At 50.1% G+C, this 24,143-nt stretch overlaps 1 protein-coding gene across 1 annotated transcript; it reads left to right on the top strand.

The window, feature by feature from the left end:
- Positions 1 to 227: 227 nt before the first annotated feature.
- ankrd40 (ankyrin repeat domain 40) lies at positions 228 to 23,445 on the top strand. The gene is made up of 5 exons (XM_072483873.1): positions 228 to 374; positions 8,405 to 8,553; positions 10,336 to 10,584; positions 11,624 to 11,805; positions 22,916 to 23,445. Exons 1-5 carry the CDS (start codon positions 244 to 246, stop codon positions 23,054 to 23,056), a joined length of 852 nt encoding a protein of 283 aa, XP_072339974.1. The 5' UTR covers positions 228 to 243; the 3' UTR covers positions 23,057 to 23,445.
- The last annotated feature ends 698 nt before the right edge of the window (positions 23,446 to 24,143 follow it).

Genomic DNA, 24,143 nt, shown 5'->3' with positions numbered 1-24,143 from the left:
CAGCCTCAGTGGGCGGGGTCAGGCTCAGGGGGCGGGGTCAGCGCGAGAGGGCGGAGTCAGCGCCGGGGGGCGGGGTCAGCGCCGGGGGGCGGGTCTGGCGCTCGGGGGCGGAGTCAGCGCCAGGGGGCGGGGTCAGCGCCGGGGGGCCGGGTCTGGCGCTCGGGGGTGGGGTCAGTGCCAGGGGGCGGGGCTGGCGCCCGGGGGTGGGGTCAGCGCCAGGGGGTGGGGTCAGCACCGGGCGCGATGGCGGCTGATTGCCAGCTCGAGTTGGATGAGCAGCTCAGGGAGGCCTCGAGTGTCGGGGACCCGCTGTCCTTGCGGCAGCTGCTGGGCCGCGGGGCCCGAGTGAACGGACGAAATCCGGTGAACGGCTGGTAAGTGAATACCCGCAGGGACTGAGGGAGCTGCACTGTCAGAGGGTCAGTACTGAGGGAGTGCCGCACTGTCAGAGGGTCAGTACTGAGGGAGTGCCGCACTGTCAGAGGGTCAGTACTGAGGGAGTGCTGCACTGTCAGAGGGTCAGTACTGAGGGAGTGCCGCACTGTCAGAGGGTCAGTACTGAGGGAGTGCCGCTCTGTCAGAGGGTCAGTACTGAGGGAGTGCCGCACTGTCAGAGGGTCAGTACTGAGGGAGTGCTGCACTGTCAGAGGGTCAGTACTGAGGGAGTGCTGCACTGTCAGAGGGTCAGTACTGGGGGAGTGCCGCGCTGTCAGAGGGTCAGTACTGAGGGAGTGCCGCACTGTCAGAGGGTCAGTACTGAGGGAGTGCTGCACTGTCAGAGGGTCAGTACTGAGGGAGTGCCGCACTGTCAGAGGGTCAGTACTGAGGGAGTGCCGCTCTGTCAGAGGGTCAGTACTGAGGGAGTGCCGCACTGTCAGAGGGTCAGTACTGAGTGAGTGCTGCACTGTCAGAGGGTCAGTACTGAGGGAGTGCTGCACTGTCAGAGGGTCAGTACTGGGGGAGTGCCGCGCTGTCAGAGGGTCAGTACTGAGGGAGTGCCGCACTGTCAGAGGGTCAGTACTGAGGGAGTGCTGCACTGTCAGAGGGTCAGTACTGAGGGAGTGCCGCACTGTCAGAGGGTCAGTACTGAGGGAGTGCCGCACTGTCAGAGGGTCAGTACTGAGGGAGTGCCGCACTGTCAGAGGGTCAGTACTGAGGGAGTGCTGCACTGTCAGAGGGTCAGTACTGAGGGAGTGCCGCGCTGTCAGAGGGTCAGTACTGAGGGAGTGCCGCGCTGTCAGAGGGTCAGTACTGAGGGAGTGCCGCACTGTCAGAGGGTCAGTACTGAGGGAGTGCTGCACTGTCAGAGGGTCAGTACTGAGGGAGTGCTGCACTGTCAGAGGGTCAGTACTGAGGGAGTGCTGCACTGTCAGAGGGTCAGTACTGAGGGAGTGCTGCACTGTCAGAGGGTCAGTACTGAGGGAGTGCTGCACTGTCAGAGGGTCAGTACTGAGGGAGTGCCGCACTGTCAGAGGGTCAGTACTGAGGGAGTGCTGCACTGTCAGAGGGTCAGTACTGAGGGAGTGCTGCACTGTCAGAGGGTCAGTACTGAGGGAGTGCTGCACTGTCAGAGGGTCAGTACTGAGGGAGTGCTGCACTGTCAGAGGGTCAGTACTGAGGGAGTGCTGCACTGTCAGAGGGTCAGTACTGAGGGAGTGCTGCACTGTCAGAGGGTCAGTACTGAGGGAGTGCTGCACTGTCAGAGGGTCAGTACTGAGGGAGTGCTGCACTGTCAGAGGGTCAGTACTGAGGGAGCGCTGCACTGTCAGAGGATCAGTACTGAGGGAGTGCTGCACTGTCAGAGGGTCAGTACCGAGGGAGTGCTGCACTGTCAGAGGGTCAGTACTGAGGCAGTGCTGCACTGTCAGAGGGTCAGTACTGAGGGAGTGCCGCACTGTCAGAGGGTCAGTACTGAGGGAGTGCTGCACTGTCAGAGGGTCAGTACTGAGGGAGTGCTGCACTGTCAGAGGGTCAGTACTGAGGGAGTGCTGCACTGTCAGAGGGTCAGTACTGAGGGAGTGCTGCACTGTCAGAGGGTCAGTACTGAGGGAGTGCTGCACTGTCAGAGGGTCAGTACTGAGGGAGTGCTGCACTGTCAGAGGGTCAGTACTGAGGGAGTGCTGCACTGTCAGAGGGTCAGTACTGAGGGAGTGCTGCACTGTCAGAGGGTCAGTACTGAGGGAGCGCTGCACTGTCAGAGGATCAGTACTGAGGGAGTGCTGCACTGTCAGAGGGTCAGTACCGAGGGAGTGCCGCACTGTCAGAGGGTCAGTACTGAGGCAGTGCTGCACTGTCAGAGGGTCAGTACTGAGGGAGTGCCGCACTGTCAGAGGGTCAGTACTGAGGGAGTGCTGCACTGTCAGAGGGTCAGTACTGAGGGAGCGCTGCACTGTCAGAGGATCAGTACTGAGGGAGCGCTGCACTGTCAGAGGGTCAGTACCGAGGGAGTGCCGCACTGTCAGAGGGTCAGTACTGAGGCAGTGCTGCACTGTCAGAGGGTCAGTACTGAGGGAGTGCTGCACTGTCAGAGGGTCAAAGAACAAAGAACAAAGAACAAAGAAATGTACAGCACAGGAACAGGCCCTTCGGCCCTCCAAGCCCGTGCCGACCATACTGCCCGACTAAACTACAATCTTCTACACTTCCTGGGTCCGTATCCTTCTATTCCCATCCTATTCATATATTTGTCAAGATGCCCCTTAAATGTCCCTATCGTCCCTGCCTCCACTACCTCCTCCGGTAGTGAGTTCCAGGCACCCACTACCCTCTGCGTAAAAAACTTGCCTCGTACATCTACTCTAAACTTTGCCCCTCTCACCTTAAACCTATGCCCCCTAGTAATTGACCCCTCTACCCTGGGGAAAAGCCTCTGACTATCCACTCTGTCTATGCCCCTCATAATTTTGTATACCTCTATCAGGTCGCCCCTCAACCTCCTTCGTTCCAGTGAGAACAAACCGAGTTTATTCAATCGCTCCTCATAGCTTATGCCCTCCATACCAGGCAACATTCTGGTAAATCTCTTCTGCACCCTCTCTAAAGCCTCCACATCCTTCTGGTAGTGTGGCGACCAGAATTGAACACTATACTCCAAGTGTGGCCTAACTATGGTTCTATACAGCTGCAACATGACTTGCCAATTCTTATACTCAATGCCCCGGCCAATGAAGGCAAGCATGCCGTATGCCTTCTTGACTACCTTCTCCACCTGTGTAGCCCCTTTCAGTGATCTGTGGACCTGTACTCCTAGATCTCTTTGACTTTCAATACTCTTGAGGGTTCTACCATTCACTGTATATTCCCTACCTGCATTAGCCCTTCCAAAATGCATTACCTCACATTTGTCCAGGTTAAACTCCATCTGCCATCTCTCCGCCCAAGTCTCCAGACAATCTAAATCCTGCTGTATCCTCAGACAGTCCTCATCGCTATCCGCAATTCCACCAACCTTTGTGTCGTCTGCAAACTTACTAATCAGACCAGTTACATTTTCCTCCAAATCATTTATATATACTACAAAGAGCAGAGGTCCCAGCACTGATCCCTGTGGAACACCACTGGTCACAGCCCTCCAATTAGAAAAGCATCCCTCCATTGCTACCCTCTGCCTTCTATGGCCTAGCCAGTTCTGTATCCACCTTGCCAGTTCACCCCTGATCCCGTGTGACTTCACCTTTTGTACTAGTCTACCATGAGGGACCTTGTCAGTATTGAGGGAGTGCTGCACTGTCAGAGAGTCAGTACTGAGGGAGTGCTGCACTGTCAGAGGGTCAGTACTGAGGGAGTGCTGCACTGTCAGAGGGTCAGTACTGAGGGAGTGCCGCACTGTCAGAGGGTCAGTATTGAGGGAGTGCTGCACTGTCAGAGAGTCAGTACTGAGGGAGTGCTGCACTGTCAGAGGATCAGTACTGAGGGAGTGCTGCACTGTCAGAGGGTCAGTACTGAGGGAGTGCTGCACTGTCAGAGGGTCAGTACTGAGGGAGTGCTGCACTGTCAGAGGGTCAGTACTGAGGGAGTGCTGCACTGTCAGAGGGTCAGTACTGAGGGAGTGCTGCACTGTCAGAGGGTCAGTACTGAGGGAGTGCTGCACTGTCAGAGGGTCAGTACTGAGGGAGTGCTGCACTGTCAGAGGGTCAGTACTGAGGGAGTGCTGCACTTTCAGAGGGTCAGTACTGAGGGAGTGCTGCACTGTCAGAGGGTCAGTACTGAGGGAGTGCTGCACTGTCAGAGGGTCAGTACTGAGGGAGTGCTGCACTGTCAGAGGGTCAGTACTGAGGGAGCGCTGCACTGTCAGAGGATCAGTACTGAGGGAGTGCTGCACTGTCAGAGGGTCAGTACCGAGGGAGTGCCGCACTGTCAGAGGGTCAGTACTGAGGCAGTGCTGCACTGTCAGAGGGTCAGTACTGAGGGAGCGCTGCACTGTCAGAGGATCAGTACTGAGGGAGTGCTGCACTGTCAGAGGGTCAGTACCGAGGGAGTGCCGCACTGTCAGAGGGTCAGTACTGAGGGAGTGCTGCACTGTCAGAGGGTCAGTACTGAGGGAGTGCTGCACTGTCAGAGGGTCAGTGCTGAGGGAGTGCTGTACTGTGTAGGATGTGGAAGGGAAGTTAATGAGTTGCCCACTTGGAAGCCAACTGGGAAATGCTTGACTATAGTTAACGCTGCTTTTGAATGAATATAAGTAGGTCAGGTAACTATTTCTACTCTGACTAGCACGTAGCACTGGTAGTAATCCTTCGATCACTATCTTTAAGGTTCTATTTTTCAACTTGCTTCCTAATTTCCTATATTGTGCTCTTAGGATCTCACCCCTTTTTTTACCTATGTCGTTGGTACCGATGTGTACCACGACCACTGACTGATCGCCCGCCCCCTCCAGAATGTCCTGTAACTGCTCCGAGACATCTTGGACCCTGGCACCAGGGAGCAACACACCATCCTGGAGTCTCCTTTGTGGCCACAGGAACACTTATCTATTTATGTTCATGGGGCACTGGCACCGACACGGGGGAAAGTGGAAATAGTACCTTTGGGATGATCGTCACATGAACCCTGCTGGGACCAGTGTTCCAGCAAGCCACATACAAGGAGAAGTAGAAGCTTTTAATCTGAATAGTGGGGCAAGAGATCAAATTTGGGAAGATTTGGTAAATCAAAGAGAACTGAAGGCACAAATAGAAATAAATAAGTACGATCAGATAGCCAATATAGAGGCATGGCTGTAAGATGACCTAAATTAAGAACTTAATATTGAGAGGTATGTGACATTTAGGAAGGACAAGAAGCCAGGAATAGGTGAAGACTTAGCTCGGTTAATGAATGATGGTATCAGCACAATATAGAGGGATGACTTGAGTTCAGGAAACCAGGATGTAGAAGCAGTTTGGGTGGAGTTGAGAAACGTTAAAGGTGAGAAATCACTTGTGGTAATGGTGTACACACCCTCGAACAGTAACCACATAGCAGGATGGGTTACAAAGAAAGGTATGGCAATAATCATGGGGGATTTGATTCTACATATAAACCGGGATAATCAGATGGGCAAAGGTAGCGTGAATGAGGAGTTTATGAAATGTTTCCGTGATAGTTTCTTAGAACAGCATATTCTGGAGCCGAGCAGAGGGCAGGCTTTGCTAGACTTGGTATTGTGCAACGAGGTATGATTCATTGATTACTTCAAATTCATTCATTACCCGGGTTCAATTCCAGCTTGGGTGACTGTCTGTGTGGAGTTTGCACATAATAGAATCTTTATTGTCACAAGTAGGCTTACATTCACACTGCAATGAAGTTACTGTGGAAAGCCCCTAGTCGCCACATTCGGGTACACAAAGGGTGAATTCTGAATGTCCAAATTACCTAACTGCACGTCTTTAGGGACGTGTGGGAGGAAACCGGAGCATCTGGAGGAAACCCACGCAGACACGGGGAGAACGTGCAGACTCCGCACAGACAGTGACCCAAGCCAGGAATCGAACCTGGGACCCTGGCGCTGTGAAGCAACAGTGCTAACCACTGTACTATCGTGCCGCCCTTCGTGAAGGCACCCCTAGATATCAGCGGTCATAACATGATTGAATTTTACATTTGTTTCAGGGGAGAGATGAGTGGGTCGAAGAATAGTATTTGAAACCGAAGTAAGGGCAATTGCAAGGGCATGAAAGCAGAGCTGGCTAAAGTGAACAGGCAAATTCGGTAAAGGATCGGTCCACGGAGATGCAGTGTTGGACATTTAAGGGGATATTTCAGAATAGATACATTCCCACAAGGGTGAAAAATTTCAAGGGGAGGACCAGCCATCAGTGGTTAACTAAAAAAGTTAAAGATAGTATCAAACTTAAAGAAAAAGCTTATAATTATGCAAAGGTCGGAAGATAGATCAGAATATAAAAAACAAACAATGACCAAATGATTAATGCGGAGAGAAAATTAGAGTCCGAGAGAAAGCCAGCTAGAAATATAAAGACATAGTCAGAGTTTTTATAGATACTTACAAAAAGATAGTTAAAGTGAGCATTGATCCTGTAGAAAGTGAGTCTGGGGAATTAATAATGGAAAATAAGGAGATGGCAGATTAATTGAACTGGTATTTTGCAACGGTCTTCACTATAGAGGATACAAGTTGTTAACCTCTGGCTGCTGTGGAGTAAAGAGTCAAGAGCTCTGCTTCTTTTACCAAACACCTTTACTTTTCCTTGAACACAACCCCTGTGGGGCTGAAGTTGACCGTGCACTCGCCCAGGGTGGCGTAACAGTGTCCAAGTGCATAAATCACAAAGGCTAGTATACAGGTACAGCAAGTAATCAGGAAAACAAACTAAAAATTGGGAGATTATGCTTCAGTTACTGGTGGAAACACACCTGGCGTACTGTGTACAGTATTGATCACCTTATTTAAGGAAGGGTGTAAATGCGTTGGAAGCAGTTCAAAGAAGGTTTACCAGATTGATACCTAGAATGGGGGGGATTGTCTTATGAGGAAAGGTTGGACGGGTTAGGCTTGTATCTGCTTGAGTTTAGAAGAGTAAGAGGCAACTTGATTGAGACAGATAAGATTCTCAAGGGCCTTGATACGATGGGTGTGAAAAGAATGCTTCAACTTGTGAGAAAATCTAGAACTAGGGGCCACTGTTTTAAAACCATTTAAGACAGATGTGGAGATGCCGGCGTTGGACTGGGGTGAGCACAGTAAGAAGTCTTACAACACCAGGTTAAAGTCCAACAGGTTTGTTTCGATGTCACGTCTCAGGCGAAGGACCTGAGGAAGGAGCAGCGCTCCGAAAGCTAGTGACATCGAAACAAACCTGTTGGACTTTAACCTGGATTTGAGACCGAGATAAGGAAAATCTTTTATCTGAGGGGTGAGAGTGTTTGGAACCCTCTTTCCCTCAAAAGGCGGTGGAAGCAAAATCTTTGAATATTTTTAAGGCAGCGCGAGATAGATTCTTGATTAAGAAGCGGGGAAGGGTGAAAGGTTATTGGAGGTCGTCAGGAATGTGGGGTTGAGGTTACAATCAGATCAGTCACGATCTTATTGAATGGCGGAGCAGACTCGAGGGGCCGAGTGGCCCCCCTCCTCCTAATTTGTGTGTTGGTCAGTATTGATGTTTGTGGGAGCTTGCTGTGTGCTAATTTATAATAATCTTTATTAGTGGCACAAGTAGGCTTACGTTAACATTGCAATGAAGTTACTGTTTTCCTAACTGGCAGCACTGACTCATAGAATCCCCACAGTGCAGAAGGAGGCCATTCGGCCCACCGAGACTGCACCGACCCTCTGAAAGAGCACCCTACCTAGGCCCTATCCCCATAACACCACCTAGGGGCAACCCAGCATGCATAATCCACCTAATCTGCACATCTTTGGACTGTGGGAGGAAACCGGACACCCGGAGGAAACCCACGCACACACGGGGAGAACGTGCAGACTCCGCACAGACAATGGCCCGAGGCCGGAATTGAACCTGGGACCCTGGAGCTGTGAGGCAGCAGTGCTGACCACTGTGTCACTGTGATGCCCCTAAATAATAGCCACATTTTAAAACGTGTGCACGATATGGGATGTCCTGGGGTTGTGAATTGCGCTATTGAAATGTAAGTTCTTTTTCCCTAGAATATTCACACTGATACTGTCTCTGTTTATTATTTCTGGGGATGTCATACATTTGTGTTTGAAAAAAATTAGTATTAGTGAGTTCACTAATCGTGAACTGTGGAAATCTTTAGTTTCAGTTCTTTATTTTTACACTCATGGTGTGATGGTGATCCCACCACCGCCCTTTCCGAGAGAGTGACCATCAATCCAATCCGAGTCCACACAAACACTCCCCTTTTACTGAGCTGTGCAGTTGTTTCTGTGCCCTGTGTTGTTGACTGTCCTTTGATCGTGTTGCTTGCCTTACAGGACCTGTTTGCATTGGGCTTGCAAACGTGGTCATGGCCAGATCGTATCAGACTTGCTTGATGCCGGGGCTGATAAAGACATCCTCACAAACAAAGGGGAAAGTGCAGCACGGCTCGCCATGAAACCGGAAATCCGAGCATTGTTAGGAGGTGACTTGCTGATACTTTTATTCTTCCTCTTACCCTGTCAATCGGTGCACCACGTTTTCTGTCTACCTGACTCTGTTTTTTTTCACCCTGAAATTCTCATCTTTCCATGTCTCTCCTCTCTCCCTGCTTATCTCTCGGGTGTACTATAGTCGAAGGTCAAATATCCTGGCAGGGACAGCCTTCCATCTCACTGTAAACGTCAACTCATCCCAAACTCTGCTGCCATATCCTAACGTTCATCCATCAGTCCTTTCCCTCCCTGACCTTACTCTGGAACCCAGCACAACAAAACTTATTTTGTGTTGAAATCTCTCCAGGGTCTCGATCCTCCCTATCTCTGTAACTTCCTCCATTGTGCATGGTGGTTATGTTATTGGACAAGTAATCCAGAAGCCTGGTCTAATGAACAATGGCCACATTTTCCTGATTTTCAATGGCATTACGATTGCTGAAATCCCATTAACATCCTGAGGATTATTATTGACTAGAAACTGTCCTGGATCTGCCATATAAACCGTGGCTACAAGAGTAGGCCAGAGGTTGGGAATTCGGTGGTGAACAACTTGCCTCCTGACTCCCCAAAGCCTGTCCACCATCTCCAAGGCACAATTCAGAAATGTGATGGAATACTCCCCTCTTGCCAGGGTGAGTGCAGCTCCAACAGCAGTCAAGAAACTCGACACCATCCAGGACAAAGCAGCCCCACTTGAGTATCACCCTATCAACCATCTTAAACAATCACTCCCTCCACCACCGACACACCGTGACAGCCATGTGTACCATCCACAATATGCACTGCAGCAATTCGCCAAGCTTCCCTCAACAGCATCTTCAGATCCACGACCACTACCATCTAGAAGGACAAGGGCAGCAGATACCTGGGAACCCCACCACCTGGAGGTTCCCCTCCAAGTCACTCACCATCCTGACTCTGAAATATATTGGTTGTTCCCTTCACAGTCACTGGGACAAAATCCTTGAACTCCCTCCCTAACAGCATTGTAGGTGTACCTACACCAAATTGACTGCAGCGGTTCAAGAAGGCAGCGCACCACAATTTTCTCAAGAGCAACGAGGGCTGGACAATAAATGCTGACCGAGTCAGCAACGCCCATATTCCATAAATTAAAGGAAACCTCTCCAAGAATTTGGTGCTTTCTAATTTTGGCCTGTTCAGTTGTAAACTCTGGAATATTCTACTTGCAGCTCGCCACCCCTCTAACTTTCTCCTCCTTCATGATACTTGTTAAAATCTACCTCTGACCAGGTTTTTGGTCACGTTCAGCCGCGGCTCAAAGGATAGCTCTCTCGCACTCCATGAACTTGAGCACAAAAGTCTTGGCTGACAATCGAGTGCAGTACTGAGGAAGTGCTCCACTGTCAGAGGTCTCACATTCCAATAAATAGCATTAAACCAAGGCCCTGGCCGTTCCCTCAGGTGAATGTAAAAGATCCCACAGCCGCCTCAATCAAGATCAGAAACACAAATTACCTGGTCCTTTTTACATTGTTTGGACACAAATTGGCTGCTGGATTTCGTAAATGACATCAGTAAAGTATTTCATCGGCTGTAAAGTATTTTGTTATATCTAGTAAATGCAAATCTTTCTTTCCTTATTTCTTTACCTGCCCTAATATATTCTCATGTAGCTGTATCAAATTGTATCTGCTAATGCTGCTGAGAAGCACCTTAGCAAGTGTAACTACATTAAAGGTGCTATGTAAATGCAAGCTGTTATTGTGGTGAAGATGGTGCTCCTGCTGTTTACTCTTTCTCTGCAGTTGATGAGGATTCGGAGCCTGTGGTTAATGGAGAAGCTGAGCTTCCGTTCCTGCCCAACTACCTGGCAAATCCATGCTTCCCGTACGTGGGGAGCCAGGAGGCCGACAGCTCCCAGACTGCAGCTACTGGCTCACCAATGGCTCTCAAACCATCACCAATGCCGCAAGTACAGAACGGGGCACCACCTGGACCCCCAGCCACTTTTCAGCCACTATTCTTTACTGGGACTTTCCCTGTAAACGAGCAAGGTATGGATACTGGGTGCATGACAGACTGTGTCTAGAGAAAGGTCACACACAGTCCCAGCACACTCTGCAGTGGCAGTACATGTTTATGCTTCTGCCCTGTACACTTGACAGCAATTAACTCAGTACCAAATATACACAGGACAGCCATTAACATAGTACAGAATATACACAGGACAGCCATTAACACAGTACAGAATATACACAGGACAGCCATTAACACAGTACAGAATATACACAGGACAGCCATGAACACAGTACAGAATATACACAGGACAGCCATTAACATAGTACAGAATATACACAGGACAGCCATTAACATAGTACAGAATATACACAGGACAGTCATTAACACAGTACAGAATATACACAGGACAGCCATTAACACAGTACAAAATATACACAGGACAGCCATTAACACAGTACAGAATATACACAGGACAGCCATTAACACAGTACAGAATATACACAGGACAGCCATGAACACAGTACAGAATATACACAGGACAGCCATGAACACAGTACAGAATATACACAGGACAGCCATGAACACAGTACAGAATATACACAGGACAGCCATGAACACAGTACAGAATATACACAGGACAGCCATTAACACAGTACAGAATATACACAGGACAGCCATTAACACAGTACAGAATATACACAGGACAGTGATGAACACTTTACAGGATATTTACACATCTGTGAATAACGCCCTGCAGGATATGAAAAGGATAGTGGCAATATGCTTTATAGGCAGTGGGTGGCTATAATTCGGTGTAGGATATGTACACTGTATACCTGGTCTCACAGAAAGGTGTCTGGAAGCTGTTTGATGTGGTTAATTCTCAGCTGTCCATCTGCTGAAACGGCTCACGTCAGTTATGGGCTCCGATGGAGAAAGAATCAGAAATTCCTGAATTTGAGATTATAGGCTGGGATAACACTTTGAGATGGGGCAGACCACCTGTTCAAAGGAAGACATGGCCTGAAACCCATGATTCCCCGCTCTAAGCCATTGTTGTCTCTGCCCTTGCAGAACTGATATTGAAAGTTCGCATTCAGAATCCTGCCATCCGAGACAATGACTTCATCGAGGTGGAGCTCGATCGAACGGAACTCACCTACAAGGCATTACTCACAGTGAGCTGCCGGGAGCTGGATGTCCATCCTGAGCAAGTGGAAAAGATCAGGAAACTGCCCAACACATTGCTCCGAAAGGTACCAAATATACCAACACCCCTCACTGTAACACTCTGATATCCTCCACACACCTCACTATAACACTCTGATATACCCCACACCCCTCACTGTAACACTCTGATATACACCAACACCCCTCACTATAACACTCTGATATACCCCACACCCCTCACTGTAACACTCTGATATACACCAACACCCCTCACTATAACACTCTGATATACCCCACACCCCTCACTGTAACACTCTGATATACCCCACACCCCTCACTGTAACACTCTGATATCCTCCACACCCCTCACTGTAACACTGATATACCCCTTACTGTAACACTCTGATATACCCCACACCCCTCATTGTAACACTCTGATATACCCCACACACCTCACTGTAACACTCTGATATACCCCACACCCCTCACTGTAACGCTGATATACCCCACACCCCTCACTGTAATACACTGATATACCCCACACCCCTCACTGTAACACTCTGATATACACCAACACCCCTCACTGTAACACTCTGATATACCCCACACCCCTCATTGTAACACTCTGATATACCCCACACACCTCACTGTAACACTCTGATATACCCCACACCCCTCACTGTAACACTCTGATATACGCCACACCCCTCACTGTAACACTAATATACCCCACATCCCTCACTGTAACACTCTGATATACCCCACACCCCTCACTGTAACACTCTGATATATCCCACACCCCTCACTTTAACACTGATATACCCCACACCCTTCTCTGTAACACTGATATATCCCACACCCCTCACTGTGACACTGATATACCCCAAACCCCTCACTGTAACACTCTGATATACCCACACCCCTCACTGTAACACTGATATACCCCACACCCCTCACTGTAACACTCTGATATACCCACACCCCTCACTGTAACACTGATATACCCCACACCCCTCACTGTGACACTGATATACCCCAAACCCCTCACTGTAACACTCTGATATACCCCACACCCCTCACTGTAACACTGATATACCCCACACCCCTCACTGTGACACTGATATACCCCAAACCCCTCACTGTAACACTCTGATATACCCCACACCCCTCACTGTAACACTCTGATATACCCCACACCCCTCACTGTAACACTGATATATCCCACACCCCTCACTGTAACACTCTGATATACACCACACCCCTCACTGTAACACTCTGATATTCCCCACACCCCTCACTGTAACACTGATATACCCTAAACCCCTCACTGTAACACACTGATATACCCCACACCCCGCACTGTAACACTGATATACCCCACACACCTCACTGTAACACACTGATATACCCCACACCCCTCACTGTAACACACTGATATACCCCACACCCCTCACTGTAACACTGATATACCCCAAACCCCTCACTGTAACACTCTGATATACCCCCCACCCCTCACTGTAACACTGATATACATCAAACCCCTCAGTGTAACACTCTGATATACCCCCCACCCTTCACTGTAACACTGATATACCCCACGCCACTCACTGTAACACTCTGATATACCCCTCACTGTAACACTCTGATATACACCCCACCCCTCACTGTAACACTCTGATATACCCCACACCCCTCACTGTAACACTCTGATATACCCCCCCACCCCTCACTGTAACACTCTGATATACCCCACACCCCTCACTGTAACAGATATACCCCACACCCCTCACTGTAACACTGATATACCCACACCCCTCACTGTAACACTCTGATATACACCCCACACCTCAGTGTAACACTGATATACCCCACACCCCTCACTGTAACAATCTGATATACCCCACACCCCTCACTGTAACATTCTGATATACCCCACACCCCTCGCTGTAACATTCTGATATACCCCACACCCCTCACTGTAACACTGCTATATCCCACACCCCTCACTGTAACACTCTGATATACACCCCACCCCTCACTGTAACACTGATATACCCCACACCCCTCACTGTAATACTCTGATATACCCCACACCCCTCACTGTAACACTCTGATATACCCCACACCCCTCACTGTAACACTCTGAAATACCCCCCACCCCTCACTGTAACACTCTGATATACACCCCACCCCTCACTGTAACACTCTGATATACCCCACACCCCTCACTGTAACACTCTGATATACCCCAAACCCCTCACTGTAACACTCTGATATACCCCCCACCCCTCACTGTAACACTGATATACCCCACGCCACTCACTGTAACACTCTGATATACCCCACACCCCTCGCTGTAACACTGATATACCCATACCCGTCACTGTAACACTCTGATATACCCCACAGCCCTCACTGTAACACTCTGATATACACCCCACACCTCACTGTAACACTCTGGTATACCCCACACCCCTCACTGTAACATTCTGATATACCCCACACCCCTCACTGTAACACTAGGATATACACCCCACCCCTCACTGTAACACTGATATACCCCACACCCCTCACTGTAACTCTCTGATATACCCACACCCCTCACTGTAACACTCTGATATACCCCACACCCCTCACTGTAACAGATATACCCCACACCCCTCACTGTAACACTGATATACCCACACCCCTCACTGTAACACTCTGATATACACCCCACCCCTCACTGTAACACTCTGATATACACCCCACCCCTCACTGTAACACTCTGATATACCCCACAGCCCTCACTGTAACACTCTGATATACACCACACACCTCAGTGTAACACTCTGATATGCCCCAAACCGCTCACCGTAACACTGATATACCCCACACCCCTCGCTGTAACACTCTGATATATCCCACACCACTCACTGTAATACTCTGATATACCCCACACCCCTCACTGTAACACTCTGATATATCCCACACCCCTCACTGTAACACTGATATACCCCACACCCCTCACTGTAACACTGATATTCCCCACACCCCTCACTGTAACACTGTGATATACCCCACACCCCTCACTGTAACACAGATATACCCCACACCCCTCACTGTAACTCTGATATACCCACACCACTCACTGTAACACTCTGATATACCCCACAGCCCTCACTGTAACACTCTGATATACACCCCACACCTCACTGTAACTCTCTGATATACCCCAAACCCCTCACCGTAACACTGATATACCCCACACCCCTCACTGTAATATACCCCACACCCCTCACTGTAACACTGATATCTCTCACACCCCTCACTGTAACACTCGTATACCCCACACCCCTCACTGTAACACTCTGATATACCCACACCCCTCACTGTAACACTCTGATATACCCCACACCCCTCACTGTAACACTCTGATATACCCCACACCCCTCACTGTAACTCTCTGATATACCCCACACCCCTCACTGTAACACTCTGATATACCCCACACCCCTCACTGTAACACTCTGATATACCCCACACCCCTCACTGTAACGCTCGGATATACCCCACACCCCTCACTGTAACACTCTGACATACCCCACACCCCTCACTGTAAAGCTCTGATATACCTCACACCTCTCACTGTAACACTCTGATATACCCCACACCCCTCACTGTGACACTCTGAAATACCCCACACCCCTCACTGTAACACTGATATACCCCACACGCCTCACTGTAACACTCCAGTATACCCCACACCCCTCACTGTAACACTCTGATATACCCCACACTCCTCACTGTAATACTCTGATATACCCACACCCCTCACTGTAACGCTCGGATATACCCCACTCCCCTCACTGTAACACTCCGATATACCCCACACCCCTCACTGTAACACTCTGATATACCCCACAGCCCTCACTGTAACACTCTGATATACACCACACCCCTCACTGTAACACTCTGATATACCCCACACCCCTCACTGTAACTCTCTGATATACCCCACACCCCTCACTGGAACACTCCAATATACCCCACACCCCTCACTGTAAAACTCTGATGTACCCCACACCCCTCTCTGTAACACTGATATACCCCACACCCCTCACTGTAACTGTCTGATATACCCCACACCCCTCACTGTAACACTCCAATATACCTCACACCCCTCACTGTATCACTCTGATATACCCCACACCCCTCACTGTAACACTCTGATATACCCCACACCCCTCACTGTAACACTCTGATATACCCCACACCCCTCACTGTAACACTCTGATATACCCCACACCCCTCACTGTAACACTGATATACCCCACACCCCTCACTGTAACACTGATATACCCCACACCCCTCACTGTAACACTCTGATATACCCCACATCCCTCACTGTAACACTCTGATATACCCCACACCCCTCACTGTAACGCTCGGATATACCCCACACCCCTCACTGTAACACTCTGACATACCCCACACCCCTCACTGTAAAGCTCTGATATACCTCACACCTCTCACTGTAACACTCTGATATACCCCACACCCCTCACTGTGACACTCTGAAATACCCCACACCCCTCACTGTAACACTGATATACCCCACACGCCTCACTGTAACGCTCTGATATACCCCACACCCCTCACTGTAACACTCCAGTATACCCCACACCCCTCACTGTAACACTCTGATATACCCCACACTCCTCACTGTAATACTCTGATATACCCACACCCCTCACTGTAACGCTCGGATATACCCCACTCCCCTCACTGTAACACTCCGATATACCCCACACCCCTCACTGTAACACTCTGATATACCCCACAGCCCTCACTGTAACACTCTGATATACACCACACCCCTCACTGTAACACTCTGATATACCCCACACCCCTCACTGTAACTCTCTGATATACCCCACACCCCTCACTGGAACACTCCAATATACCCCACACCCCTCACTGTAAAACTCTGATGTACCCCACACCCCTCTCTGTAACACTGATATACCCCACACCCCTCACTGTAACTGTCTGATATACCCCACACCCCTCACTGTAACACTCCAATATACCTCACCCCCCTCACTGTATCACTCTGATATACCCCACACCCCTCACTGTAACACTGATATACACCACAACCCTCACTGTAACACTCTGATATACCCCACACCCCTCACTGTAACACTCTGATATACCCCACACCCCTCACTGTAACACTCTGATATACCCCACACCCCTCACTGTAACACTCTGATATACCCCACACCCCTCACTGTAACACTGATATACCCCACACCCCTCACTGTAACACTGATATACCCCACACCCCTCACTGTAACACTCTGATATACCCCACATCCCTCACTGTAACACTCTGATATACCCCACACCCCTCACTGTAACACTCTGATATACCCCACACCCCTCACTGTAACACTCTGATATACCCCACAACCCTCAGTGTAACTCTCTGATATACCCAACACCCCTCACTGCAACACCCTGATATACCCCACACCCCTCACTGTAACACTCTGATATACCCCACACTCCTCCCTGTAACACTGATATACCCCACACCCCTCACTGTAACACTCTGATATACCCCACATCCCTCACTGTAACACTCTGATATACCCCACACCCCTCACTGTAACACTCTGATATACCCCACACCCCTCACTGTAACACTCTGATATACCCCACAGCCCTCACTGTAACACTCTGATATACCCCATAACCCTCAGTGTAACTCTCTGATATACCCAACACCCATCACTGTAACACTGATATACCCCACACCCCTCACTGTAACACTCTGATATACCCCACACCCCTCACTGTAACACTCTGATATACCCCACAACCCTCACTGTAACACTCTGATATACCCCACACCCCTCACTGTAACTCTGATATACCCCACACCCCTCACTGTAACACTGATATACCCCACACCCCTCACTGTAACACTCTGATATACCCCACACCCCGCACTGTAACACTCTGATATACCCCACACCCCTCACTGTAACACTGGTATACCCCACACCCCTCACTGTAACACTCTGATATACCCCACACCCCTCACTGTAACACTGATATACCCCACACCCCTCACTGTAACACTCTGATATACCCCACTCCCCTCACTGTAACACTGATATACCCCACACCCCTCACTGTAACACTCTGATAATCCCCACATCCCTCACTGTAACACTGATATACCCCACACCCCTCACTGTAACACTCTGATATACCCCCCACCCCTCACTGTAACACTGATATACCCCACACCCCTCACTGTAACACTCTGATATACCCCCACCCCTCACTGTAACACTGATATACCCCACGCCACTCACTGTAACACTCTGATATACCCCCCACCCCTCACTGTAACACTGATATACATCAAACCCCTCAGTGTAACACTCTGATATACCCCCCACCCTTCACTGTAACACTGATATACCCCACGCCACTCACTGTAACACTCTGATATACCCCTCACTGTAACACTCTGATATACACCCCACCCCTCACTGTAACACTCTGATATACCCCACACCCCTCACTGTAACACTCTGATATACCCCCCACCCCTCACTGTAACACTCTGATATACCCCACACCCCTCACTGTAACAGATATACCCCACACCCCTCACTGTAACACTGATATACCCACACCCCTCACTGTAACACTCTGATATACACCCCACACCTCAGTGTAACACTCTGATATACCCCACACCCCTCACTGTAACACTCTGATATACCCCACACCCCTCACTGTAACAATCTGATATACCCCACACCCCTCACTGTAACATTCTGATATACCCCACACCCCTCGCTGTAACATTCTGATATACCCCACACCCCTCACTGTAACACTGCTATATCCCACACCCCTCACTGTAACACTCTGATATACACCCCACCCCTCACTGTAACACTGATATACCCCACACCCCTCACTGTAATACTCTGATATACCCCACACCCCTCACTGTAACACTCTGATATACCTCACACCCCTCACTGTAACACTCTGAAATACCCCCACCCCTCACTGTAACACTCTGATATACACCCCACCCCTCACTGTAACACTCTGATATACCCCAAACCCCTCACTGTAACACTCTGATATACCCCCCACCCCTCACTGTAACACTGATATACCCCACGCCACTCACTGTAACACTCTGATATACCCCACACCCCTCGCTGTAACACTGATATACCCACACCCCTCACTGTAACACTCTGATATACCCCACAGCCCTCACTGTAACACTCTGATATACACCCCACACCTCACTGTAACACTCTGATATACCCCACACCCCTCACTGTAACACTCTGATATACCCCACACCTCTCACTGTAACACTCTGGTATACCCCACACCCCTCACTGTAACATTCTGATATACCCCACACCCCTCACTGTAACACTAGGATATACACCCCACCCCTCACTGTAACACTGATATACCCCACACCCCTCACTGTAACTCTCTGATATACCCACACCCCTCACTGTAACACTCTGATATACCCCACACCCCTCACTGTAACAGATATACCCCACACCCCTCACTGTAACACTGATATACCCACACCCCTCACTGTAACACTCTGATATACACCCCACCCCTCACTGTAACACTCTGATATACACCCCACCCCTCACTGTAACACTCTGATATACCCCACACCCTTCACTGTAACACTCTGATATACCCCACAGCCCTCACTGTAACACTCTGATATACACCACACACCTCAGTGTAACACTCTGATATGCCCCAAACCGCTCACCGTAACACTGATATACCCCACACCCCTCGCTGTAACACTCTGATGTACCCCACACCCCTCACTGTAACACTCTGATATATCCCACACCACTCACTGTAATACTCTGATATACCCCACACCCCTCACTGTAACACTCTGATATATCCCACACCCCTCACTGTAACACTGATATACCCCGCACCCCTCACTGGAACACTGATATACCCCACACCCCTCACTGTAACACTCTGATATACCCACACCCCTCACTGTAACACTCTGATATACCCCACACCCCTCACAGTAACACTCTGATATACCCCACACCCCTCACTGTAACACTGTGATATACCCCACACCCCTCACTGTAACACAGATATACCCCACACCCCTCACTGTAACTCTGATATACCCACACCACTCACTGTAACACTCTGATATACCCCACACCCCTCACAGTAACACTCTGATATACCCCACACCCCTCACTGTAACACAGATATACCCCACACCCCTCACTGTAACTCTGATATACCCACACCACTCACTGTAACACTCTGATATACCCCACACCCCTCACTGTAATATACCCCACACCCCTCACTGTAACACTGATATCTCTCACACCCCTCACTGTAACACTCATATACCCCACACCCCTCACTGTAACACTCTGATATACCCACACCCCTCACTGTAACACTCTGATATACCCCACACCCCTCACTGTAACACTCTGATATATCCCACACCCCTCAGTGTAACTCTCTGATATACCCAACACCCCTCACTGTAACACTCTGATATACCCCACACCCCTCACTGTAACATTCTGATATACCCCACACCCCTCACTGTAACACTCTGATATACCCCACACCCCTCACTGTAACGCTCGGATATACCCCACACCCCTCACTGTAACACTCTGACATACCCCACACCCCTCACTGTAACACTGATATACCCCACACCCCTCACTGTAACACTCTGATATACCCCACACCCCTCACTGTAATGCTCGGATATATCCCACACCCCTCACTGTAACACTCTGACATACCCCACACCCCTCACTGTAAAGCTCTGATATACCTCACACCCCTCACTGTAACACTCTGATATACCCCACACCCCTCACTGTGACACTCTGAAATACCCCACACCCCTCACTGTAAAGCTCTGATATACCTCACACCCCTCACTGTAACGCTCTGATATACCCCACACCCCTCACTGTAACACTCCAGTATACCCCACACCCCTCACTGTAACACTCTGATATACCCCACACTCCTCACTGTAATACTCTGATATACCCACACCCCTCACTGTAACACCGATATACCCCACACCCCTCACTGTAACACTCTGATATACCCCACACCCCGCACTGTAACTCTCTGATATACCCCACACCCCTCACTGTAACACTCTGATATACCCCACACCCCGCACTGTAATACTCTGATATACCCCACACCCCTCACTGTAACACTGATATACCCCACACCCCTCACTGTAACACTCTGATATACCCCACACCCCTCACTGTAACACTGATATACCCCACACCCCTCACTATAACACTCTGATATACCCCACACCCCGCACTGTAACACTCTGATATACCCCACACCCCTCACTGTAACACTCTGATATACCCCACACCCCGCACTGTAATACTCTGATATACCCCACACCCCTCACTGTAACACTGATATACCCCACACCCCTCACTGTAACACTCTGATATACCCCACACTCCTCCCTGTAACACTGATATACCCCACACCCCTCACTGTAACACTCTGATATACCCCACATCCCTCACTGTAACACTCTGATATACCCCACACCCCTCACTGTAACACTCTGATATACCCCACAGCCCTCACTGTAACACTCTGATATACCCCATAACCCTCAGTGTAACTCTCTGATATACCCAACACCCCTCACTGTAACACTCTGATATACCCCACACCCCTCACTGTAACACTCTGATATACCCCACACCCCTCACTGTAACTCTGATATACCCCACACCCCTCACTGTAACACTGATATACCCCACACCCCTCACTGTAACACTCTGATATACCCCACACCCCGCACTGTAACACTCTGATATACCCCACACCCCTCACTGTAACACTGGTATACCCCACACCCCTCACTGTAACACTCTGATATACCCCACACCCCTCACTGTAACACTGATATACCCCACACCCCTCACTGTAACACTCTGATATACCCCGCTCCCCTCACTGTAACACTGATATACCCCACACCCCTCACTGTAACACTCTGATATACCCCACATCCCTCACTGTAACACTGATATACCCCACACCCCTCACTGTAACACTCTGATATACCCCACACTCCTCCCTGTAACACTCTGATATACCCCACACCCCTCACTGTAACACTGATATACCCCACACCCCTCACTGTAACACTGATATACCCCACACCCCTCACTGTAACACTGATATACCCCACACCCCTCACTGTAACACTCTGATATACCCCACACCCCTCACTGTAACACTCTGATATACCCCACACCCCGCACTGTAATACTCTGATATACCCCACACCCCTCACTGTAACACTGATATACCCCACACCCCTCACTGTAACACTCTGATATACCCCACACCCCTCACTGTAACACTGATATACCCCACACCCCTCACTGTAACATTCTGATACACACCACACCCCTCACTGTAACACTGATATACCCCACACCCCTCACTGTAACACTCTGATATACCCCACACCCCTCACTGTAACACTGATATACCCCACACCCCTCACTGTAACACTGATATACCCCACACCCCTCACTGTAACACTGATATACCCCACACCCCTCACTGTAACACTGATATACCCACACGCCTCACTGTAACACTCTGATATACCCCACATCCCTGTTTTACAAACAAAAAAATAATTGTTTTTAAAAAAAATTAGAATACTCCATTATGTTTTTCCAATTAAGGGGAAATTTAGTGTGGCCAATCCACCTACCTGCACATCTTTAGGTTGTGGGGGTGAAACCCACGCAGACACGGGGAGAATGTGCAAACTCCACACGGACAGTGACCCAGAGCCGGGATTGAACTTTGTTGGAAATGTTGCTCATGATTTTGCTTTCGTAATTTGCAGTTGGTCTAAATACAACTTTTATTTATTTAGTTGTCCCATTACCATTCCCTCTGCCCTTACACTATGGCCTCTTTTGTTATTTAACTCTCCTACCACCCACCCTATCTCACACCTGCCATGCTATTTGTTTCTCCCATTGCCTGTTCCCTGACTTTGTCACGTCTCAACCATGTTTTCTTTGACTTTGTGTTTAGGATAAAGAAGTTGGGAGGCTTCAGAATTTCCAAGAGTTGGAGTTTGTTTTACTGAAAGGAGACGCAAACCCGGGCTCCTTACCAGCTGCTCTTACTGAACGACCTTGTTACAATCAGGGAGCTTCAACGCTGACCTACTGAAACTCCCTTCCATCTCTCACTGTGACAAACCATCACTGCGATTATCCCAACCACTCGATGGAAACGCAAGACTGTTGCTATCTGTAAGAGAGGGCAAGTGACAGTGTGGGCAGTGTAGACCCTGCTCTGTGATGCCTACAAGATTAATTCCAGTGGTTACTGGAGAGACACTAACACTACTTCAAGCTGCCTCCCCTCATTATAAACAGAAACTAATGAGATACATCAAACACTCCATCCATTCCTCTCAAACCCCCCTCCCCCAGTCTAGAAACTCTTATCCCATCCTGGCAGTTGCAGTGAGGATACTTCAAGAACAGGGAGGGTGTCAGGCGCCAGGAGGTAGGGGAGGGGTCAGGCGGTAGGGAGGGTCAGGAGGCAGGCGGTAGGGGGGGGTCAGGAGGCAGGCGGTAGGGGGGGGTCAGGAGGCAGGCGGTGGGGGGGGGTCAGGGGGCAGGCGGTAGGGGGGGGTCAGGGGGCAGGCGGTGGGAGGGTCAGGGGGCAGGTGGTAGGGGGGGGTCAGGGGGCAGGTGGTGGGGGGGGAGGGGCCAGGCAGTAGGGGGGGTGTCAGGCACCAGGCAATAGGGGGGGTGGCAGGCGGTGGGGGGGTGGTGTCTGGCTCCAGGTGGTAGGGAGGGGGGCAGGCATCGGGGGGGTGTCAGGGGGCAGGCAGTAGGGGGGTGTCAGGGGGCAGGCAGTAGGGGGGGTATCTGGCTCCAGGTGGTAGGGAGGGGGGCAGGCATCGGGGGGGGGCAGGGGGCAGGCGGTAGGGGGGTGTCAGGGGGCAGGCAGTAGGGGGGATGTCTGGCTCCAGGTGGTAGGGAGGGGGGCAAGCGGTTGGGGAGGTGTCGGGGGCAGGCGGCTGGGGGGGTGGGGGGGTTTGGCTCCAGGTGGTAGGGGGGGGGTGTCATGCGCGGTGGTACTGAGGGGTTCAGGCGGTGGGGGGGGGGGGTGTCTGGCTCCAGGTGGTAGTGAGGGTGGCAGTCAGTAGGGGGGGTGTCGGGGCAGGGGGGGGGGGGGGTCTGGCTCCAGGTGGTAGGGAGGGTGGCAGGCAGTAGGGGGGGTGTTGGGGCAGGCGGTGGGGGGG

Source organism: Scyliorhinus torazame, chromosome 18, assembly GCF_047496885.1.
Source record: "Scyliorhinus torazame isolate Kashiwa2021f chromosome 18, sScyTor2.1, whole genome shotgun sequence".
Taxonomy (NCBI): Eukaryota; Metazoa; Chordata; class Chondrichthyes; order Carcharhiniformes; family Scyliorhinidae; genus Scyliorhinus; species Scyliorhinus torazame.
This window is presented reverse-complemented; position numbering and strand designations above follow the sequence as displayed.

Bases quoted from the DNA above. Each gene is read 5' to 3' on its own strand.
- ankrd40 (XM_072483873.1), top strand. From the start codon at position 244: ATGGCGGCTGATTGCCAGCTCGAGTTGGATGAGCAGCTCAGGGAGGCC. The intron at 8,554-10,335 runs GTGACTTGCTGA...CTTTCTCTGCAG, and splicing joins AATCCGAGCATTGTTAGGAG to TTGATGAGGATTCGGAGCCT. The intron at 11,806-22,915 runs GTACCAAATATA...CTTTGTGTTTAG, and splicing joins CCAACACATTGCTCCGAAAG to GATAAAGAAGTTGGGAGGCT.